Source organism: Argopecten irradians, chromosome 2 (genome assembly GCF_041381155.1).
Source record: "Argopecten irradians isolate NY chromosome 2, Ai_NY, whole genome shotgun sequence".
Lineage (NCBI taxonomy): Eukaryota > Metazoa > Mollusca > Bivalvia > Pectinida > Pectinidae > Argopecten > Argopecten irradians.
Window position 1 is genome coordinate 57,705,878 of NC_091135.1, and position 21,585 is coordinate 57,727,462.

At 34.2% G+C, this 21,585-nt stretch overlaps 1 protein-coding gene across 1 annotated transcript in view; it reads right to left on the bottom strand.

Annotated features, from left to right (window-relative positions):
- Window positions 1–1,300: 1,300 nt before the first annotated feature.
- LOC138316742 (meckelin-like) overlaps window positions 1,301–21,585 on the bottom strand; it is a 38,060-nt gene continuing 17,775 nt past the window's right edge. The window contains exons 7-20 of the mRNA XM_069258402.1: window positions 15,881–15,888; window positions 15,150–15,396; window positions 14,719–14,782; window positions 14,295–14,387; window positions 13,816–13,884; window positions 13,266–13,417; window positions 9,898–10,152; window positions 9,103–9,544; window positions 8,534–8,742; window positions 7,098–7,217; window positions 6,493–6,597; window positions 6,181–6,283; window positions 5,578–5,720; window positions 1,301–5,273 (exon numbers count right to left, since the gene is read on the bottom strand). Of these exons, the coding sequence (XP_069114503.1) occupies window positions 5,193–5,273; window positions 5,578–5,720; window positions 6,181–6,283; window positions 6,493–6,597; window positions 7,098–7,217; window positions 8,534–8,742; window positions 9,103–9,544; window positions 9,898–10,152; window positions 13,266–13,417; window positions 13,816–13,884; window positions 14,295–14,387; window positions 14,719–14,782; window positions 15,150–15,396; window positions 15,881–15,888 (2,091 nt within the window). The 3' untranslated portion in view covers window positions 1,301–5,192. The remainder of the gene's footprint in view (window positions 5,274–5,577; window positions 5,721–6,180; window positions 6,284–6,492; window positions 6,598–7,097; window positions 7,218–8,533; window positions 8,743–9,102; window positions 9,545–9,897; window positions 10,153–13,265; window positions 13,418–13,815; window positions 13,885–14,294; window positions 14,388–14,718; window positions 14,783–15,149; window positions 15,397–15,880; window positions 15,889–21,585) is intronic.

Below are 21,585 nucleotides of genomic sequence, written 5' to 3' on the forward strand. Positions count from 1 at the left end.
ATGCCCATCATTAAAGCAAGATCACAGGACTATAATGTTTGGTCTCTGGAAAGTCAAAGTAATTCATTTCAAACCTAACTCAGACATCCTTCCTCCAAACATGGGTTCTATGTTTATGGAGAAGAATCCTTTAAAGATAAGCCTCGTGTTCTGACACCAGCAATCTTTAATGTCATGTTTTGAAGAGTAAAAGTTTATGCCAGAAACAGAATGAATATTACATCATTATTACTAAAAATTGGCCCCACCAGTTGTACAATTTTGAATCTCCATTCCATAAGAAGTGCTATCCAATGCTTGGTTTTTGAGAAAAAGTCAGTTTTATGGGAATAGTCAAATCGACGCTTTTGGCCCCTTCCCCCAGGCTCCCGGGTTTCAGCCCCACACTTTGTACAATTTTAAATCCCCGCCCCATAAGGATGTTTACAATGCAATACGAGTGCATTCTAATACTTAGTTTCAGAGGAGATGCATATACCGTTTATTATAATATAGAAATAGTCAAATGGACACTTTTGGCCGACAATTTGCACTATTTTGAATTCCCACGCCGTAAGGATGCTACCATTGCGATATGAGTGCTATCCAATGCTTAGATTCAGAGAAGAAGTCGTTTATATGGAAATAGCCAAATTGGTCCTTTGGGCCTCTCCCCTCGGGCCCCCAGGGGGTCAGCACCATAACTTGTACAATTTTGAATTCCCACCCATAAGGATGTTACCGATGCAATATGAGTGATATCCAATGTTTAGTTTCAGAGAAGAAGTTGTTTATATGAAAACAGTTAAATTGGCCCCTTTTGGCCCCATCGCTCGGGCCCTTGGGGTCAGTCCAATAATTTAAACAATTTTAGTTAGTGCCCCATAAGGATGCTACCAGTAAAATTTTGTAAAATTCCGACCAGCAGTTATAAAGTAGTCGATTGTTGACGGACGGTTGGACGAAGCAGTATCGCTTAAGCTCACCTTGGTTCTTCGGACCAGGTGAGCTGCAAAATATAAACCAGTACAAAAATTAAAGTTTAAAAAAATGAATGAAAATTGTGTTAATGTAGGGCAATTATTTTTTTGAATTAGCTATATCTATATAAGCCCATAACATGGTATTACATGAACGTATCAACTCCTATTACATAGGTCATCCACCAACAGTATTTTAGATAAACAAAAAGTATTGCTCTCTCAAGTCTTACCAATATCCTGACTGCTAGCCCATCATTTACAAAAATGCTTAACATATTTGAGCTCCAATTGTTTCAAGTATCATGTAATTAGTTACAAAAAAGAAAACAATATATATATTGCTAAGGAAATCATGTTTATTCCTTTATTAAATTTGAAGTCTATTGTATAACCTACATGTAATATCAGATACATTGAAATTGTTTTTCCTATCTTGTTAAACTGAAAAATACATGTAGGCCATAATATTGGCAAAATGACATGAAAAGATTTCATTTACAACGTAAATAACCCCATATCTGTACTTAGATTGGAATATAAGACTCTTTCATATGTGGATATGAAGGATAGGGATATTCTACCCGAGGGTCACAAAATGTAGTAAAACCCGAGGCTTGTCGAGGGTTTTGCAACATTTTGTGATCCCGAGGGTAGAATGTCCCTATCCTTCATATCCACTTATGAAAGCGAATTTTTCTTTCATACCTCGATGTTTTAATTGCAATTTTACAACAATAATTTCTCGCCATTTTGAAATAAATTCGATGAAATCCAAGTCAATTTTTCATACATAGAAAATTGCGTGATATTTTCAACAAAAAATTCGTTGTTTGCATCTTTTATAGTAAAACCAGTTAAGCTTGTGAAAAAATGTTAAAATTTTACCGAGGAAATAGAAATTTTGTTGACGCCGTGACGTCACGAGGTTTTATTGCATAGGTAGTCATGTAATACAGCCTCATGCGGCATGAGAGTATTGCCCTAGACCAGCCAGTATTACACCTGTAGGTATGAAAGAAATATCTTTAGATGATCTAACCTTATAGACTGAGGGAATCATGATTACACTAACAAATAAATAAGTCTATGAGTTTAACTTTACCTGGCTCTGTGGTTTAAGAGTTGTGTGTGTTTGTTAATGAGATTCGACTATTTAATTAAAACCTGATTATGTTTATCTGGCTAACTAAAGAATACCATTGTTATATGTTCCCAGGACATTTATATCTCACAATGCTTTTAAGTAAATAAGATACAAAATATACACACAATCTAACTCAAAACCTTTCTTAACAACATTTGAAAATCAAATCTACGCACCTAGCATTAATAAGCATTTCACAAATTTGACAGACCAAACTTATAAGGCAAATAGAGATACAAGATATTGTATGACCGAATGGGAAGGGTTTTTTGAAACAAGTGATTACATTCATTAGAAAGATTCTGTAAAGCAGCGTTATTCAATTTACTACATGCAGTTTAACATCATTTACTTTATCAAGTTACAGAAAAAGGGTTCAGGTTATAAATTCTTGTATATTTAGTATCTTTTATTTTAGTATCTATTCAGTTTGAATTGAACTTATATATATTTTTCATTCCTTATTTAAATATAATAAATATGTCAATTGTTATACATGGATTTCTTTCTATATGAAGTTTTGAATACCTTTAAATACATGTACTTTTAATACTAAACGAGTTGAGACTCACGCCAACAAATAGATAACACTGTACACACTTTATATCCATGTATACAAATATACTATACTTTGTGTCTTAATTAATCCCAACATATATTCGGAAATATAAATATCCATGTTAATGTTATATTTTATGATAAGTATTTGCCTAAAATGACATGCTTTAATAGTAAGCACCTCCCTCTTATAATATGGTGAACTTGATAAAATTAAAACAACGTTGCAATAAATCTCTAGGGACCAAGAAAACAGCATACTTTGTAATAAACCTATTCCAAACAACTTAACGGAACACATATGGGAATTATAACCACGTTCTACTGTACTTTATTCTGACTTCCTGTACTACAACTACCTGGCATATAAAAACCCTTCCCAGTTTGGTCCCTGTTTACATACTGTGGAATGGTGATGATAAAAGTTATGGTATATACAACGCATTCATAAAAAATGTAACTAATTGTAATCATATACATTATGGGACGGAGTCAATAAATAGAGTAAAACTTTCATGGCATCAAAGAGGTATAAATGTTAACCAAAGCAAGAAATTTGATTACAATATACTAAAAACCACATATATATAGATACATATACACATTCTCTTACTTACAAAATCTTACATACATTTTCTCACTGAACAAGAATATACAAAAATACAAAATCACTCCCTCAACAATATATTTACATGATATGTAGTGAACTTGGACGGTTAATTGTAATCTTATCATCATTGTATACAAGACTGATTAGAAGTACCTCTTATCTATAACAAACAAAATTTATTCACGACCTTTTCTAATCTATCTCTTCATCTATTCAAATTTATGGATGTAAATATCCACAGTGTAACTTGAATATGTAATATATCACATTCAACAGTTATCTTATAATGTAAGACTTCTCCTCTGTATGTGTGGGTATATTGCCATACATCAGTTATCTTATAATGTATGACTTCTCCTCTGTATGTGTTGGTATATTGTCATGCAACAGTTATCTTATAATGTAAGACTTCTCCTCTGTATGTGTGGGTATATTGCCATACAACAGTTATCTTATAATGTATGACTTCTCCTCTGTATGTGTGGGTATATTGTAATAAAACAGTTATCTTATAATGTAAGACTTCTCCTCTGTATGTGTGGGTATATTGTCATACAACAGTTATCTTATAATGTAAGACTTCTCCTCTTTATGTGTGGGTATATTGTCATACAACAGTTATCTTATAATGTAAGACTTCTCCTCTGTATGTGTGGGTATATTGTCATACAACAGTTATCTTATAATGTATGACTTCTCCTCTGTATGTGTGGGTATATGTTAGACTTCTCCTCTGTATGTGTGGGTATATTGCCATACAACAGTTATCTTATAATGTATGACTTCTCCTCTGTATGTGTGGGTATATGTAAGACTTCTCCTCTGTATGTGTGGGTATATTGTCATACAACAGTTATCTTATAATGTAAGACTTCTCCTCTGTATGTGTGGGTATATTGTCATACAACAGTTATCTTATAATGTAAGACTTCTCCTCTGTATGTGTGGGTATATTGTCATACTTCAGTTATCTTATAATATAAGACTTCTCCTCTGTATGTGTGGGTGTATTGTCATAACTGAAATGTGGGATCAGTAATACCGAGCACTAGTTTATTATAATCGCTGAAATTATTTGATATTCACACAAGCTCTTATTTGTATTTAACATCGGGTATTCATGCAGGCCTTAGTTTCTGTAGGTTTTACATCTAGTATCTATACGACTGTGCGGGTTTTTTTAAACAGATACATAACAGTGGTATTGAATTTTGGACTAAATCTTAGCAAGTGTAACAAATCTGATTTCTGGCCTTAAAACAATGCAAATTCTGTAGTCATTATATATATACAATGCTGTAGTTAATTATGAAAGAATGATGAATTTTTTAAAAGACAAAAATCATGGGATTTGTGTGTTTTGTACATACGAGTATACATCATAATACATACCCCCAGTACTTCGTATTTCAACCAATTATCAGGGCAATTATAATCAGATGTATGTAACAACAATGGAAATAAATGTGTATTGTATATCGTTTTTAGTAATAATACTAAAGAGATTTTTTCTTCAAAATAATTTCATAGAAACATAATTGTTTTACTGAACAGAAAGTTATTTACCTGGTAAACAAAAATTCACTTTTCAAAGCGTTTGGGCCATCCCCAGACTCTCAGTCCCATCCAAACACTCTGAGGACCTTCATTCTTCACCAGTAAGACTATTGAATCAATGCCATATTTATGACCACATGGTGCATCTCCACTGACTGGATTATTTGCATCCCTTCTTCAGTATTTCAACATTTATCACTGGTAAAGTAAAGAAAACTTCAAGCCTTGTGTAGCTATATCTTGTGAATCTGGAATCCAGAAATCACAAACCAATTTCCAATTATAGTACAAGATTTATCATTGGTCTTGGTGGACAGGCAAGCTGGGACACAAGTAGGATATTACAAAGCTTTTGATTGGTTTATATAAGGAATCGCTCATCTACTAAAGTTTTCTTGGCCAAGTTCTTTTCTCCTCCACTGCGCCTTATAATGGCAATTATCTGTTAAAAAATATAAAATCAAGTCAGAAACTCTAAGAGTAATCAATGTTTATCTGAACACATGGTATGTATCCGTACCTGTATATATATATATAATAACCCTATTCATTTTTCAGCAGCAAGAATGAAAATTGTCAAAATACCAAGCTTATATTTCTGTTAACTTAAAATGGTAACTTGACTCAATGTTGATTTATCTTTACTGATCTCAATGGTTAATCCTACAATAACTAACATCTTTTATTTATTATTATGATCTGTTTCCATGGTAACACAAACTCATCATGGTAGAATAGTTTCTCACCTCGATAATAATGTATGTTAAGACACCAGCAAGGACAAAGTTGGTAGTGATGAGATCGATGATACAGAAGAGGAGAGTATCAAACAGCAACAAGGTGCCTTCATTGCCATAAAATATGCAGTTGTCAAAGGAATGGCCGTCATCTGAAACAGGAAGAGTTTTCATAGTACTACAGAAGAAATGATACATACAAATCACTAGCTGGTATTCTTCTCTTTTTGTTTCCCCCTCAAGAAGCAAGAGGCCCTAAACATTTATCTGTCATATAGCAATAATTAACACTAAAATCAAAGTGGCAGAAGGAAAATATCTCCACAACTCCAAACCTTATCACTAGGCCTAATATTTATTACGGTACAAATTAGTGCTTTTATATGAATTTGTCCCTACTAAAGCCACAAAAAAGAGAAATTACAGAACTAAAAGCTGTTTCAATATACTATAGTAACACATACAGTACCAGAAGGGTATTTGGTTGGTGGTATTATGATACATTATTATTTCTTGAATATATCTTGGAATTTTAGAGGAAAAGTTTAGATAATAATATGAAATTGCTCCAGTGGCAATTTGAAAGAGAAAAACAAACAATCCAGTAATCACCATTATAAAAGATGCCTTTCTCTGAGGCATCAAAAAACTCTGTGTCCATGATGCTTTCCATCAATGTCTTGTCCTTCACAACATAATCAAGATCTTTCAAAGACTGAAAAAAGTACAACAAAAACATCTGAATAATACATTGTGATCATAAGATATGTAAAATTGGTAAATACTATTGAATGCATTTGTCAGAAAGGCACTCCATACTGCATTATTTTCAAAACTTAAGATTTGACTTCTACAAACTCATGTGATCAGTATATACACAGAGAATAACCTTCAGGACTTAACCTTTGACCTCTGGATACTTACGTGATCAATAAATGCTGAGAGAAACCTATTTATCACAGAGTAGGCCTCCACTTGTTTCTCATTCGCCGAGCTTTTTCCTTTAGGTGCACCCACAGCCCCAGCATTCTGAAAAATGTACATATTTAATCTATGAAGGTTACAATGGGAGAATTGTTTTTTTATCTAAATAAGATGTAACCTATACGGGCCTCCTTGATAAACTACTTATGACCAAGCATGGGGCTACACACAGTAAGTCACTTATACACTAAAAGTACTATTAAAATGACCCTCTTCCTTGGGAAAAATCTGAGATCCCAGGGTCAAGAAATTCACAAAAGGATCCATTGAAATTTAAGCCAAAATGACACAATCTTTTGCCTTTCTCTCACAGTCCCAAAGCGGAATGGACCATCTATCTTAGGCCACAGGTTTTTTTTGAAAATTAATTGAGATTGGTACAGTAGTAAGTTGACAATGTAATTTTTCATTGACACACAGCACACAATGCATGATGACGTAAAAAAATTATTTGAATAGTGACAGGTGACCTCCTAAAGATGAATTGGAAATGCAATTTATTGTAAAAAATCAAATGAAAAAATTGAGTGAACTAGGCAACTTACCTCTAAAGCCACAGGTAACATGACTTGTTCATACTTGAGACGGAGCTTACGTGGCAGAGACATCATAAATGTCTGGTTGTCAGTGTTAGGTACGAGGCCTCTCTGTCCACATAAATCTTCCTACAATCGAAGTAAAATTCACATACACATGTATATGAAACTTTCCATTTTGTTAGAGTTTAAAAAGGGTTTGGCAATAAGCTTTAAGCAATGAAGAACTACAGTACTGTCTTCAGAACAGTGCATTGGGTTAACAAACATTCCAAATTGTTTGGTTAAGGAGAACTCCAAAATGACAAGTTTTTGAAATTAAGAATTCTAGTATTTTCTGTGGTTCTTTCAATTTCTTCTATTCTTCTTTAGTTCAAAAATTATACCTGGTATTCAGTAAAATTTTGTGGACAACTTTTAAAAAAATGTTTGTATCCAATATTTGTGTCTACATTATTTTCAACATATTCGTGAATACATTAATTTGTGTTCAAGGTCTTTTACTGACAATTGTGTATATCATTATTTGGATAACATTTGAATCATGCTATCACAGAATGGCAATATCTATGTCAATGAATATTTCACATGTCATGTAAAAGAGAAGGTAAATATGTCGTTGGATTGTCCTGAAAGTATTGCTATGTCAATACAAGAATTCCACGGAAGTGGATGTGTCGCCTGCACAGCATCACAAAAAATAGTTATTTACAGTTGAAAATATTGATTATAATTTAGGTGAAGAAATCAAGTTCCATAACTCTTGCAAATATTGATGGATTTTGAAAAGTATTGAACCCATCTAAGATCTCATTGATATAAAGCAATATACCAAATTTGGTTGAAATCGGACTATAAATATTTAAGTTATCGAGCAGAAACCATGGATTTTTCTGTTTTGATGATTTTAAAGTCCCGTAACTCTTGAAAATATTGACGGAATTTGACCATTATTGAACTCATCCAAGGTCTCTTTGATATAAACAATATATGAAATTTGGTTGAAATTGGACGATAAATATTTAAGTTATCGAGCGGAAACCATGGATTTTTCTGTTTTGATGATTTTAAAGTTCCGTAACTCTTGCAAATATTGACGGATTTCGACCATTATCGAACTCATCCGAGAACTCATTGATATAAAACAATTTATGAAATTTGGTTGAAATTGGACGATAAATATTTAAGTTATCGAGCGGAAACCATGGATTTTTCTGTTTTGAAGATTTTAAAGTCCCGTAACTCTTGTAAATATTGACGGATATTGACCATTATCAAATTCATACGAGATCTCATTGATATAAAGCTATACACCAAATTTGGTTGAAATCGGACAATAAATACGGAAACCGTTTCCCGGACGCCGACGACGCCGACATAGTGATACCTAAGTGTCGCCCTTGCGTTGCAGGCGACACAAAAATGATTATAAACAATGAACAAACCTCTTCTCTCTTCATCATCTCAAACATCTCCTTCATGTTAGTGTCAGCACGACCATGGACGGATCGGCCGTGGATGTAGTACCCAAACTGGGCATGGGCCATAACAAATACACTGATATTACTCATAGAGCACAAGTCAACAAACTGGCGGATGGAGTCCTCCACGAACCGCTCATAGATAAAGGTGAAAAAGATCCACTGTACTACCCCTGTGTATAAAGATGAGGACAATTTTCAGGACTGTCAAGCAGTTCTTGAATAATATTTATATAATGCATTATTTCAAGCACATCTAAATCTAAAAGAATATATTTCATGATTAAAACATTAGAGATTGATTTATGAAAACAACCTTTATTGATTCAATTGAAAAGAAATATGCAAATTACATAATAACACTTTTGTTTAATTTTTATTCCTCATTATCATTGTTCACAACAAAGTGACTTATATACGTGCACATGTGTATGGCAATATTCTAAATAGTTTATACATATAAATGAAATAGAACAATATTTGTTTTAAATAGTTACTCTAGAGTAAGAGAATTTATGGTAAGTTTTACATACCTACAATGAGGTAGACTGAGGCAGCGATACCATACCGGAACATTGTACTCATCGCAGCCATGTACTCCGACGAGTCTTTGATGACACTTCCATTTGGATCTTTTGTAGCTACGTTTTCAAAACCCACAACATACAGGAAAAACACCACTGCAAAAATCTGGAAAATGTGGTTCACTTTTCTTGTCGTCTGAATTTCATTCCATTCATTTGCAATGAAGTACGTGCGCCAGATTGACACTGTGCCTGTTGGTTTCTTGGTGTCGGACACCTGGCCGCTTCCTCTGGGCCGCTCCCAGTCGATGAAGAATACATCAGCTGTGCACTGGATGATTATCAAGTGGATTATCTGAAGGGCTTTGAGTGCAAATGCCGAACCAAACAGAGCCAGCCATTCTTCTTCTGCCAGGTCACGAAGGTGAAACAGGAACAACACATCCTGGTCCTAAAACACAATCAATACCATATATATATATGCTGTAAGGTTCCCAAATCTCCGATGTGGTGTGCTAACATGATACATTTTATCCAGTTATTTCAACCTTTAATTATTATCAAAATCTACCTCAGGCATTAGTATCTCATTCAATCTGGAATTTAAGAAAAATGTTTCATGTCTACAGACCACATTAAATCATAATATTTCATCTACTTAAGCTGATTTAATCAAAATCAAACCCTAAAATACATATTACCGACTTCTATTTCAATTCAATGTACAGTCTGAATTTTGAGCATCAATTTACACCAACTAAGACTAAAAACATTACAAAGACATGCAATATATATATTTCTTACTTTGTAGAAAACGAGGAAATAGAAAGCGATCCCAAAAGATATGATGAAGAAAACATTGGCCAAGGAGCCAGCAGCAAAGAAGATGAAATTGAGGATAGTTCCAAAGTCAATGGCAAGTTTGCCAGCACGTTTGGACCAAACCCAGGCCCTGTAACCGGCATACAAAACACCTAATGTGGATAGGGTGCCTGTCGCAATCTGGAAGTCTCGTCGGAACTGAATTTGTGTCATCCAGTATGTCACAGTGAAGGTTGGCTGCAGATAAAATAAACATTTCAATAATGGTTGAATATATGTAAACCAGTATATTCCATCAAACTTTTCCATAACATGGCAAAATTCTTTCCCAATTTAGAAATTGTTTTGCATTTGTAATCAAGATATTTTAGCAGCCAATAACTCTAATCATCAATAGTTGGTTTCCAATAATGATGGTTATTATGAATTTCAGAAACATGTTCATGTGCACATGCTCACTAATTTTCTCCCCTAATTTTTGTAAGTAAAATAACAAGAATTCCACGGAAGTGGATGTGTCGCCTGCACAGCATCATAAAAAATAGTTACTTACAGTTGAAAATATTGTTAATGAACCATGTCTTGCCAATTTTAAAGTCCTTTAACGCTTGTAAATATTGAAAGATTTTGACCAGAACTCAATCCATCAATCATCTCATTGATATAAAGCAATTTTTAAAATTTGGTTGAAATTGGACAAAAAATATTTAAGTTTTTAAGCGGAAAACATGGATTTATCTGTTTTGACGATTTTAAAGTCCCATAACTCTTGCAAATATTGACAGATTTTATCCATTATCAAACTCATTCGAGATCTCATTGATATAAAGCAATATATCAAATTTGGTTGAAATCGGACAATAAATAATTAAGTCATCGCATGGAAACCGTTTCCCAGACACCGCCGACGCCAACACCGACACCGTGATACCTAAGGCCACACCAAATTGATTTGTAGTTCTTCGGAAAATTGAAAAATAAAAATGGAGCGAGCGAGCGAATTTTTTTTGTTTTAAAAAAAATTGCAATCGAGGATTTTTAGGAGCGAAGGCTTTCAAAGTCAAGCGAGCGATTTTTTTTTTCAAACCATGGAAGTAAATATTAATAAAGAAAACACTGATAAACCTGTTTACTGTGTTTTTCAATCATCCTGGATACTTCTGTATATATATGTATTCATGCATAAACAAAAACAAAACTGTAATTTAAACAACAATGTATATTTTTGATAAAAAAATAAATCAATGATCTATCTGATCAGTTAAAACAAAAATGCATATCTTGTTAAAAGTATCATGTGAACAATCACACATGTACAATGTATATTAAAGGTACACCAAAGTTGACTAGATTTTATTTCTTTTCCATCAGATACATGTAACATCACCTACCATAATTTTTCAAAGTATAATATAACTATATAAAGGCGTTTTTCTACATCAGAAAAAAACAATACCAATGATTTTCCCAACAATCCAGTAATTTGATGCTTGCACTCATCCATGCATGGATATCAAAGACAAAGCATCAATGTACATGTATGTATTATTAACAAAAATATCAGAATGAACACAAACTTTCAACTGAAAATCTAATTAATACAATTTACCAGGGAAATCATTTATTTTTGCTTAATAGACACAAACTAGAACACTGACACGTCAGAAAGGGCCCCGCTATGTGTCTGACGTGCCAAGATGACTGATTTGCAGACTTTTTGATTCTAATCATATCATGTAGCCATTTTGATTCAAATCATATTGACTTTAATTAATATATTAAGCAATGAATAATTTTATTTATTATGTCATAACAAATTGTTAATAAGTCCAAAAATGGAAAATGTGTCCACAACCTTTGATGCAGTGACCCCATGATCTTAACTTTGGTCAGTCAAAACTTTGGTGAGTTGACTTCTTGTTTAATTCTGAACAACTCTGCTTCATTATAAATGTTGTAGCAAAATGTTCATGAGAAAATAATTTTTTTTTAAATTTGACCTTGACCTTTGACTTAGTAACCTTGGCCCATGACCTTACCTTTGGACAGTCAACTCCTTGTTTAATTCTGAACAACTTTGCATCATAATGTTATAACAAAATGTTTATCAGTTAAGAGCAACAACATTGTGATTTTTTTAAATGTTAAAATCCAAGATGGCCGATTTTTTAATTTAATTTCAGCCTGAAAAATTACCAAGCAGATCTAAGATGGATGGGGAATCATCATGTAAAATATGGGGAAAATACTCCACTCCCTTCCATCATTAATGTGCAAAAGAAAAAAAACGGACAGACGGACGGACGGACAGACAGACGGAAGGACGGACGGACGGACGGACGGACAACCTGATTACTATAGGGCACCCGCATCTCGATGCGGGGCCCTAATTATGTTTCATGAATGATAGAAAGATTGACTGATTGTGAAAAATTCAGTTGTCAGGTTTTGACTTTAGCTTCGCTATCGACTTGCTTTAAGCAAAGGTATGGTTGAAATGAAAAGAAATACCGATTCATGATTTTGTATTAAAAACAATGTTCAAAAGAAATAACACTGCAGCTCATTTGTTACAGAAATTCATACTATTTTGTGAAATTTCAATCGAGTCATGTCTTGGTTTGTGGATATCCTGATCGCTCGAATGTCATCTAATCTCATGTCCGATGCAGCATTATATAGATTTTACTCAAATTAATTTCAACAAGACGTTTAAAAAGATCAACAAATGTTTCACCATTTTCGGCCTCGATAGCCGTGTTTGACTTAAAACATGTTGGGCCTCGCTGAACGGTAACAATCAAGACACTTATAATCGACAACAAAGTGCTGAGAGGGAGAGTGAAGATTACGAGAGTGAACAGATGAATGTCAACAACACGAAAAGGTCCACAAACGTTTCATTTTTGGGCGCGATCGCAATCAAATAGCAGCAAGGATGCTGGGTCACTCCGGACGTTCATCACTCATCGTCCAAAAATTAAACATTAAAAGTTCAAAAGCATGTTGGTAAAACCGATTTTACCCTCAGCGCTTTTCTCCTTACCCGCCATTTTTTGTAGTTAATTCATCTATGTCAGACAAAACCTTCACTGTCTCCCTTTCCGCAATGTAATTCAAGTGTCTCCAAGTGCCAGTAAAGCACTTAGTGACTTGGATGACAGAAAAATAAATCCTGATTTTTATTGATGTGCGGTCACATATTGTTTATATTCTTTTCTCGAACCCGAAAATTTACGTGCGCTGCTCCCGACGAACTACAAATTAATTTGGTGTGGCCTAAGTAACGCCCTTGGGCTGCAGGCGACACAAAAATGAAGATGAAAAGGAAGAAATTGGAGACTACTCACAGAAATAGTTGTGCCTTCATTGGCACTGGTTCGAGAGACCTGATCATACTCTATGTTGAAATACGGTGGATAAACGGTGCCGTCCCCATTCTCTGTCAAACGAACTATTATCTCGATACTCTTTACATATCTCACATACTCTGGAGGGTCAACTGGAAAGGAAACAAGATATCAGTTGTCATTTTACATCATATCATATATACAGCTGTATCTGTGGGGTTAAAAGACTTTGACTAAAATGGAAAAATTTAATTTTTACAAATTAAAATTTCTTGATCTGGCTAGAATAATTCATAATAATATTTACAGTCAAACCCGTCTATAAAGGACTCCAAATGGACAGAACAATAATGTCCTTATAGACAGGCATCATTTAAACAGAGGTCAATTATATAGTAAATTGCACCAAATGAAGTTATTAAGTCGATCTGTCTTTTATAAACAGTTGTCCTTTTCATAGAGGTGCCATTATAGCAGGTTTTACTGTAATTAATCCGAGATCAAATTGAGATTTCTTTTTTCTGTGAAGATATAAACATATATATAATACCTGGTCCAGAGGCCACATTGTCCACCATAAAGAAACGCCTCACTAACTGCCAGTCCTGTGCGTCTGATCCTAAACGATGGTGAGGATGTTTAGACATTTTCAAAAGTCATCTTTCAAGAGTGCATGCATACCATGGGTACCTCCAGCATGGCTTGTATTGAGAGTACAAGTGATTTCTCTTGGTTTTATTTTTTAAGATTTTTAATGAACTCCCTTTTGTCTTAATTACTCTGTCAAAAATTACGGTTGTACTAGTTTTACATCTCTTACTAAGGTAAAGACTACCAGCGATCTTTGCACGCTCTTGGCAATTGTATGATGTCACAGCAATGGTATCATCACAACAACAATGCGAAGATGTCACAACAAAGACAATTCAATCAGATTACATTTTCTTTGCATGCATTGTTGACACGTCAATATTAGATACAATGTGGTGCACTGGGTAAGATCCCCCTCTAAATGATGCTGACACTTACCCCGGTTGACAGTGCTGCCACCACTGACATAGTTGTATATCCGCAGTGGTGTCTTATACATTTGTTCTGCTCCATTCTTTGTGAACTTAAGATCTAGATATCAGTTAAGGACATTTTCTATTCAGCTATTTTTTCATATGAAAAATTTCATCAGATTACTAAGTTAAACGGATGTAAAACCATATGTTAACATTCATTAGAATATACTTGAAAGCTGTTCATCTTAGCATGTTACTGGTCAAATATCCAGTCTAAGAGCTCTTTGGCTTTAGAGTAGAAGGTTTTAAAGCCTCTGAAATGAAAAAGCTAAGAGACTGAGACTGCACAAATATAATGTAACATTTCAGGCAGGAGATATCGTCTGTGTTAGATAGAATTGGAAAATGAATTTATAAGTGTTCCAGTGGATTTGATTAAAGGATACACATGTCATAGAACTCCATAGGGTACTTAGACTGATCCCACAGGTCAATGGCAGGAATAGAACACTGAAATAAACATGTTACAAGGGTTCATCAGGTAGTGGGTCAGCTGCATTAATTATCATACATGTTTACACAATGTATTAGTCTTACAACATTGAACAAACAAAGAGTTATGTTTCAATGATCATTTTGGCCCAAATGAAAGAAATGGAAGCCATTGGATATTGCATGGTTATTCTGAAAATTATAATAAATTACAATTAAAAAACAATTATGAGTAATTTCAAAGCTCAGACAATAGAGTTATTTCTTTTTGATGAACTGAAGTGTTTAATCCCAGGCAGTGGTACTGATGCACTATTACATTATAACAAACTGATTAATTTGACCTTTCACCTGGAGCCTCAGGTTACAGCATGTGAAAACTTACAGATTGTGAATAGTATGTTCCAAACGTGTAGGCTGCGTCTAGTCTTTTTGTTGTATCAGTACACAGCTGTAATAGACCATTTGTGACAGGCGATACGCCGAGGAACTGACCATCAATGCTGTAACGTGCCACTTGGAAGTTGAGGAAGGACACAGGGCTGAAGGTGTAGACAGTGTTCTGTGATGTGTCTTCAAGTATTCTGTCACCATTTCCTTCTTCGTAGTACAACATAGGCACACTGTCAGGCCTAGTAACAATAAACCAACACAATGTCAGGCCTAGTAACAATAAACCAACACAATGTCAGGCCTAGTAACAATAAACCAACACAATGTCAGGCCTAGTAACAATAAACCAACACAATGTCAGGCCTAGAAACAATAAACCAACACAATGTCAGGCCTAGTAACAATAAACCAACACAATGTCAGGCCTAGTAACAATAAACCAACACAATGTCAGGCCTAGAAACAATAAACCAACACAATGTCAGGCCTAGTAAGAATAAACCAACACAATGTCAGGCCTAGTAACAAGTAAATGATACTGCTAGGCCAGAAAACAATAAATTAACACACTTTTTACATCAATTGCAAGAATTTTACAGGCAACTTTTGATGGCCCAGATGAAACCAGAGGAACTGGAGAAATATTTAAAACTAAATGATCGTTTTCATGTCTGTGCCTGGAATCAACACAATGACAGGTCTAGTAACAATAGATCAACACACTGACAGGTCTAGTAACAATAGATCAATACATTGTCAGATCTAGTAACAATAGATCAACACATTGTCAGATCTACTAACAATAGATCAACACACTGTCAGATCTAGTGACAATATATCAACACATTGTCAGATCTAGTAACAATAGATCAACACAATGTCAGGTCTAGTAACAATAGGTCAATACACTGTCAGATCTAGAAACAATAGATCAACACATTGTCAGATCTACTAACAATAGATCAACACACTGTCAGGTCTAGTAACAATAGATCAACACATTGTCAGATCTAGTAACAATGGATCAACACAATGTCAGGTCTAGTAACAATAGGTCAATACACTGTCAGATCTAGAAACAATATATCGACACACTGTCAGATCTAGTAACAATATATCAACACACTGTCAGATCTAGTAACAATATATCAACATGCTATCAGGTCTAGTAACAATAGGTCAATACACTGTCAGATCTAGAAACAATATATCAACACACTGTCAGATCTAGTAACAATAGATCAACACACTGTCAGATCTAGTAACAATAGATAAACTCACTGTCAGATCTAGTAACAATAGATCAACACACTGTCAGATCTAGTAACAATAGATCAACACACTGTCAGATCTAGTAACAATAGATCAACTCACTGTCAGATCTAGTAACAATAGATCAACACACTGTCAGATCTAGTAACAATAGATCAACACACTGTCAGATCTAGTAACAATAGATCAACACACTGTCAGATCTAGTAACAATAGATCAACACACTGTCAGATCTAGTAACAATATATCAACACACTGTCAGATCTAGTAACAATATATCAACACACTGTCAGATCTAGTAACAATAGATAACACATGTCAGATCTAGTAACAATAGATCAACACACTGTCAGATCTAGTAACAATAGATAACACACTGTCAGATCTAGTAACAATAGATCAACACACTGTCAGATCTAGTAACAATAGATCAACACACTGTCAGATCTAGTAACAATAGATCAACACACTGTCAGATCTAGTAACAATAGATCAACACACTGTCAGATCTAGTAACAATATATCAACACACTATCAGGTCTAGTAAAAATAGATTAATACACTGTCAGATCTAATAACAATAGATAAACTCCCTGTCAGATCTAGTAACAATAGATCAACACACTGTCAGATCTAGTAACAATAGATCAACACACTATCAGATCTAGTAACAATATATCAACACACTATCAGATCTAGTAACAATATATCAACACACTATCAGATCTAGTAACAATATATCAACACACTATCAGATCTAGTAACAATAGGTCAATACACTGTCAGGTCTATTAACAATAGATCAACACACTGTCAGATCTAGTAACAATAGATCAACACACTGTCAGATCTAGTAACAATATATCAACACACTATCAGGTCTAGTAACAATAGATCAACTCACTGTCAGGTCTAGTAATAATAGATCAACACACAGTCAGATCTAGTAACAATATAGATCAACACACTATCAGGTCTAGTTACAATAGATCAACTCATCTGTCAGATCTAGTAACAATAGATCAACACACTGTCAGATCTAGTAACAATAGATCAAACACACTATCAGATCTAGTAATCAAACATAGATCAACACACTATCAGGTCTAGTAACAATAGATCAACACACTGTCAGGTCTAGTAACAATAGATCAACACACTGTCAGATCTAGTAACAATAGATCAACACACTTCAAATCACACACTATCAGTCTAGTAACAATAGATCAACACACTGTCAGATCTAGTAACAATAGATCAACACACTGTCAGATCTAGTAACAATAGATCAACACACTGTCAGATCTAGTAACAATAGATCAACACACTATCAGGTCTAGTAACAATAGATCAACACACTGTCAGATCTAGTAACAATAGATCAACACACTGTCAGATCTAGTAACAATAGATCAACACACTGTCAGATCTAGTAACAATAGATCAACACACTGTCAGATCTAGTAACAATAGATCAACACACTGTCAGATCTAGTAACAATAAGATCAACACACTATCAGATCTAGTAACAATAGATCAACACACTGTCAGATCTAGTAACAATAGATCAACACACTATCAGATCTAGTAACAATAGATCAACACACTGTCAGGTCTAGTAACAATAGATCAACTCACTGTCAGATCTAGTAACAATAGATCAACACACTGTCAGATCTAGTAACAATAGATCAACACACTGTCAGATCTAGTAACAATAGATCAACACACTGTCAGATCTAGTAACAATAGATCAACACACTATCAGATCTAGTAACAATAGATCAACTCACTGTCAGATCTAGTAACAATAGATCAACACACTGTCAGATCTAGTAACAATAGATCAACACACTGTCAGATCTAGTAACAATAGATCAACACACTGTCAGATCTAGTAACAATAGATCAACACACTGTCAGGTCTAGTAACAATAGATCAACACACTGTCAGATCTAGTAACAATAGATCAACACACTGTCAGATCTAGTAACAATAGATCAACACACTGTCAGATCTAGTAACAATAGATCAACACACTGTCAGATCTAGTAACAATAGATCAACACACTGTCAGATCTAGTAACAATAGATCAACACACTGTCAGATCTAGTAACAATAGATCAACACACTGTCAGATCTAGTAACAATAGATCAACACACTGTCAGATCTAGTAACAATAGATCAACACACTGTCAGATCTAGTAACAATATATCAACACACTATCAGGTCTAGTAACAATAGATCAACACACTGTCAGATCTAGTAACAATAGATCAACACACTATCAGGTCTAGTAACAATAGATCAACACACTGTCAGATCTAGTAACAATAGATCAACACACTGTCAGATCTAGTAACAATAGATCAACACACTATCAGATCTAGTAACAATAGATCAACACACTGTCAGATCTAGTAACAATAGATCAACACACTATCAGGTCTAGTAACAATAGATCAACACACTGTCAGATCTAGTAACAATAGATCAACTCACTGTCAGATCTAGTAACAATAGATCAACACACTATCAGATCTAGTAACAATAGATCAACACACTGTCAGATCTAGTAACAATATATCAACACACTATCAGGTCTAGTAAAATAGAACCACTTGATCTAGTAACAATAGATCAACACACTATCAGATCTAGTAACAATAGATCAACACATTCAGTCTAGTAACAATAGATCAACACACTATCAGGTCTAGTAACAATAGATCAACACACTGTCAGATCTAGTAACAATAGATCAACACACTATCAGATCTAGTAACAATAGATCAACACACTATCAGGTCTAGTAACAATAGATCAACACACTGTCAGATCTAGTAACAATAGATCAACACACACTGTCAGATCTAGTAACAATAGATCAACACACTATCAGATCTAGTAACAATAGATCAACACATTGTCAGGTCTAGTAACAATAGATCAATTCACTGTCAGATCTAGTAACAATATATCAACACACTATCAGGTCTAGTAACAATAGATCAACACACTGTCAGATCTAGTAACAATAGATCAACACACTGTCAGATCTAGTAACAATAGATCAACACACTATCAGGTCTAGTAACAATAGATCAACACACTGTCAGGTCTAGTAACAATATATCAACCCACTGTCAGATCTAGTAATAATAGACCAACACACTGTCAGATCTAGTAACAATAGATCAACCCACTGTCAGATCTAGTAACAATAGATCAATACACTATCAGATCTAGTAACAATAGATCAATACACTGTCAGATCTAGTAACAATAGATCAACACACTGTCAGATCTAGTAACAATATATCAACACACTGTCAGATCTAGTAACAATAGATCAACACACTGTCAGATCTAGTAACAATAGATCAACACACTGTCAGATCTAGTAACAATAGATCAACACACTGTCAGATCTAGTAACAATAGATCAACACACTATCAGATCTAGTAACAATATATCAACACACTGTCAGATCTAGTAACAATAGATCAACACACTGTCAGATCTAGTAACAATAGATCAACACACTGTCAGATCTAGTAACAATATAGATCAACACACTGTCAGGTCTAGTAACAATAGATCAACACACTGTCAGGTCTAGTAACAATAGATCAACACACTGTCAGATCTAGTAACAATAGATCAATACACTGTCAGATCTAGTAACAATAGATCAACACACTGTCAGATCTAGTAACAATAGATCAACACACTGTCAGATCTAGTAACAATAGATCAACACACTGTCAGATCTAGTAACAATAGATCAACACACTGTCAGATCTAGTAACAATAGATCAACACACTGTCAGGTCTAGTAACAATAGATCAACACACTGTCAATCGATCTAGTAACAATAGATCAACACACTGTCAGATCTAGTTACAATATATCAACACACTGTCTGATCTAGTAACAATAGATCAACACACTGTCAGATCTAGTAACAATAGATCAACACACTGTCAGATCTAGTAACAATAGATCAACACATTATCAGGTCTAGTAAAAATAGATCAACACATTATCAGATCTAGTAACAATATATCAACACACTATCAGGTCTAGTAACAATAGATCAACACATTATCAGGTCTAGTAAAAATAGATCAACACATTATCAGATCTAGTAACAATATATCAACACACTATCAGGTCTAGTAACAATAGATCAACACATTATCAGGTCTAGTAAAATATCAACACAAAAGTCTAGTAACAATAATCAACACACTGTCAGATCTAGTAACAATAGATCAACACACTATCAGTAAAGATCTCGTTAGTAAAAATAGATCAACACATTATCAGATCATAGTAATCAGATCTAAAATAATCAACACACTATCAGGTCTAGTAACAATATATCAACACACTATCAGGTCTAGTAACAATAGATCAACACATTATCAGGTCTAGTAACAATAGATCATCACACTATCAGATCTAGTAACATATATATCAACACATATATCAGATCTAGTAATAATAGACCAACACACTGTCAGATCTAGTAACAATAGATCAACACATTATCAGATCTAGTAACAATAGATCAACACATTATCAGGTCTAGTAAAATTGATCAACACACTATCAGATCTAGTAACAATAGATCAACACATTGTCAGGTCTAGTAACAATAGATCAACACACTGTCAGATCTAGTAACAATATATCAACACACTATCAGGTCTAGTAACAATAGATCAACACACTGTCAGATCTAGTAACAATAGATCAACACACTGTCAGATCTAGTAACAATAGATCAACACACTGTCAGATCTAGTAACAATAGATCAACACACTGTCAGATCTAGTAACAATAGATCAACACACTGTCAGATCTAGTAACAATAGATCAACACACTGTCAGATCTAGTAACAATAGATCAACACACTATCAGGTCTAGTAACAATAGATCAACACACTGTCAGATCTAGTAACAATAGATCAACACACTGTCAGATCTAGTTACAATATATCAACACACTGTCAGATCTAGTAACAATAGATCAACACACTGTCAGATCTAGTAACAATAGATCAACACAATGTCAGATCTAGTAACAATAGATCAACTCACTGTCAGATCTAGTAACAATAGATCAACACACTGTCAG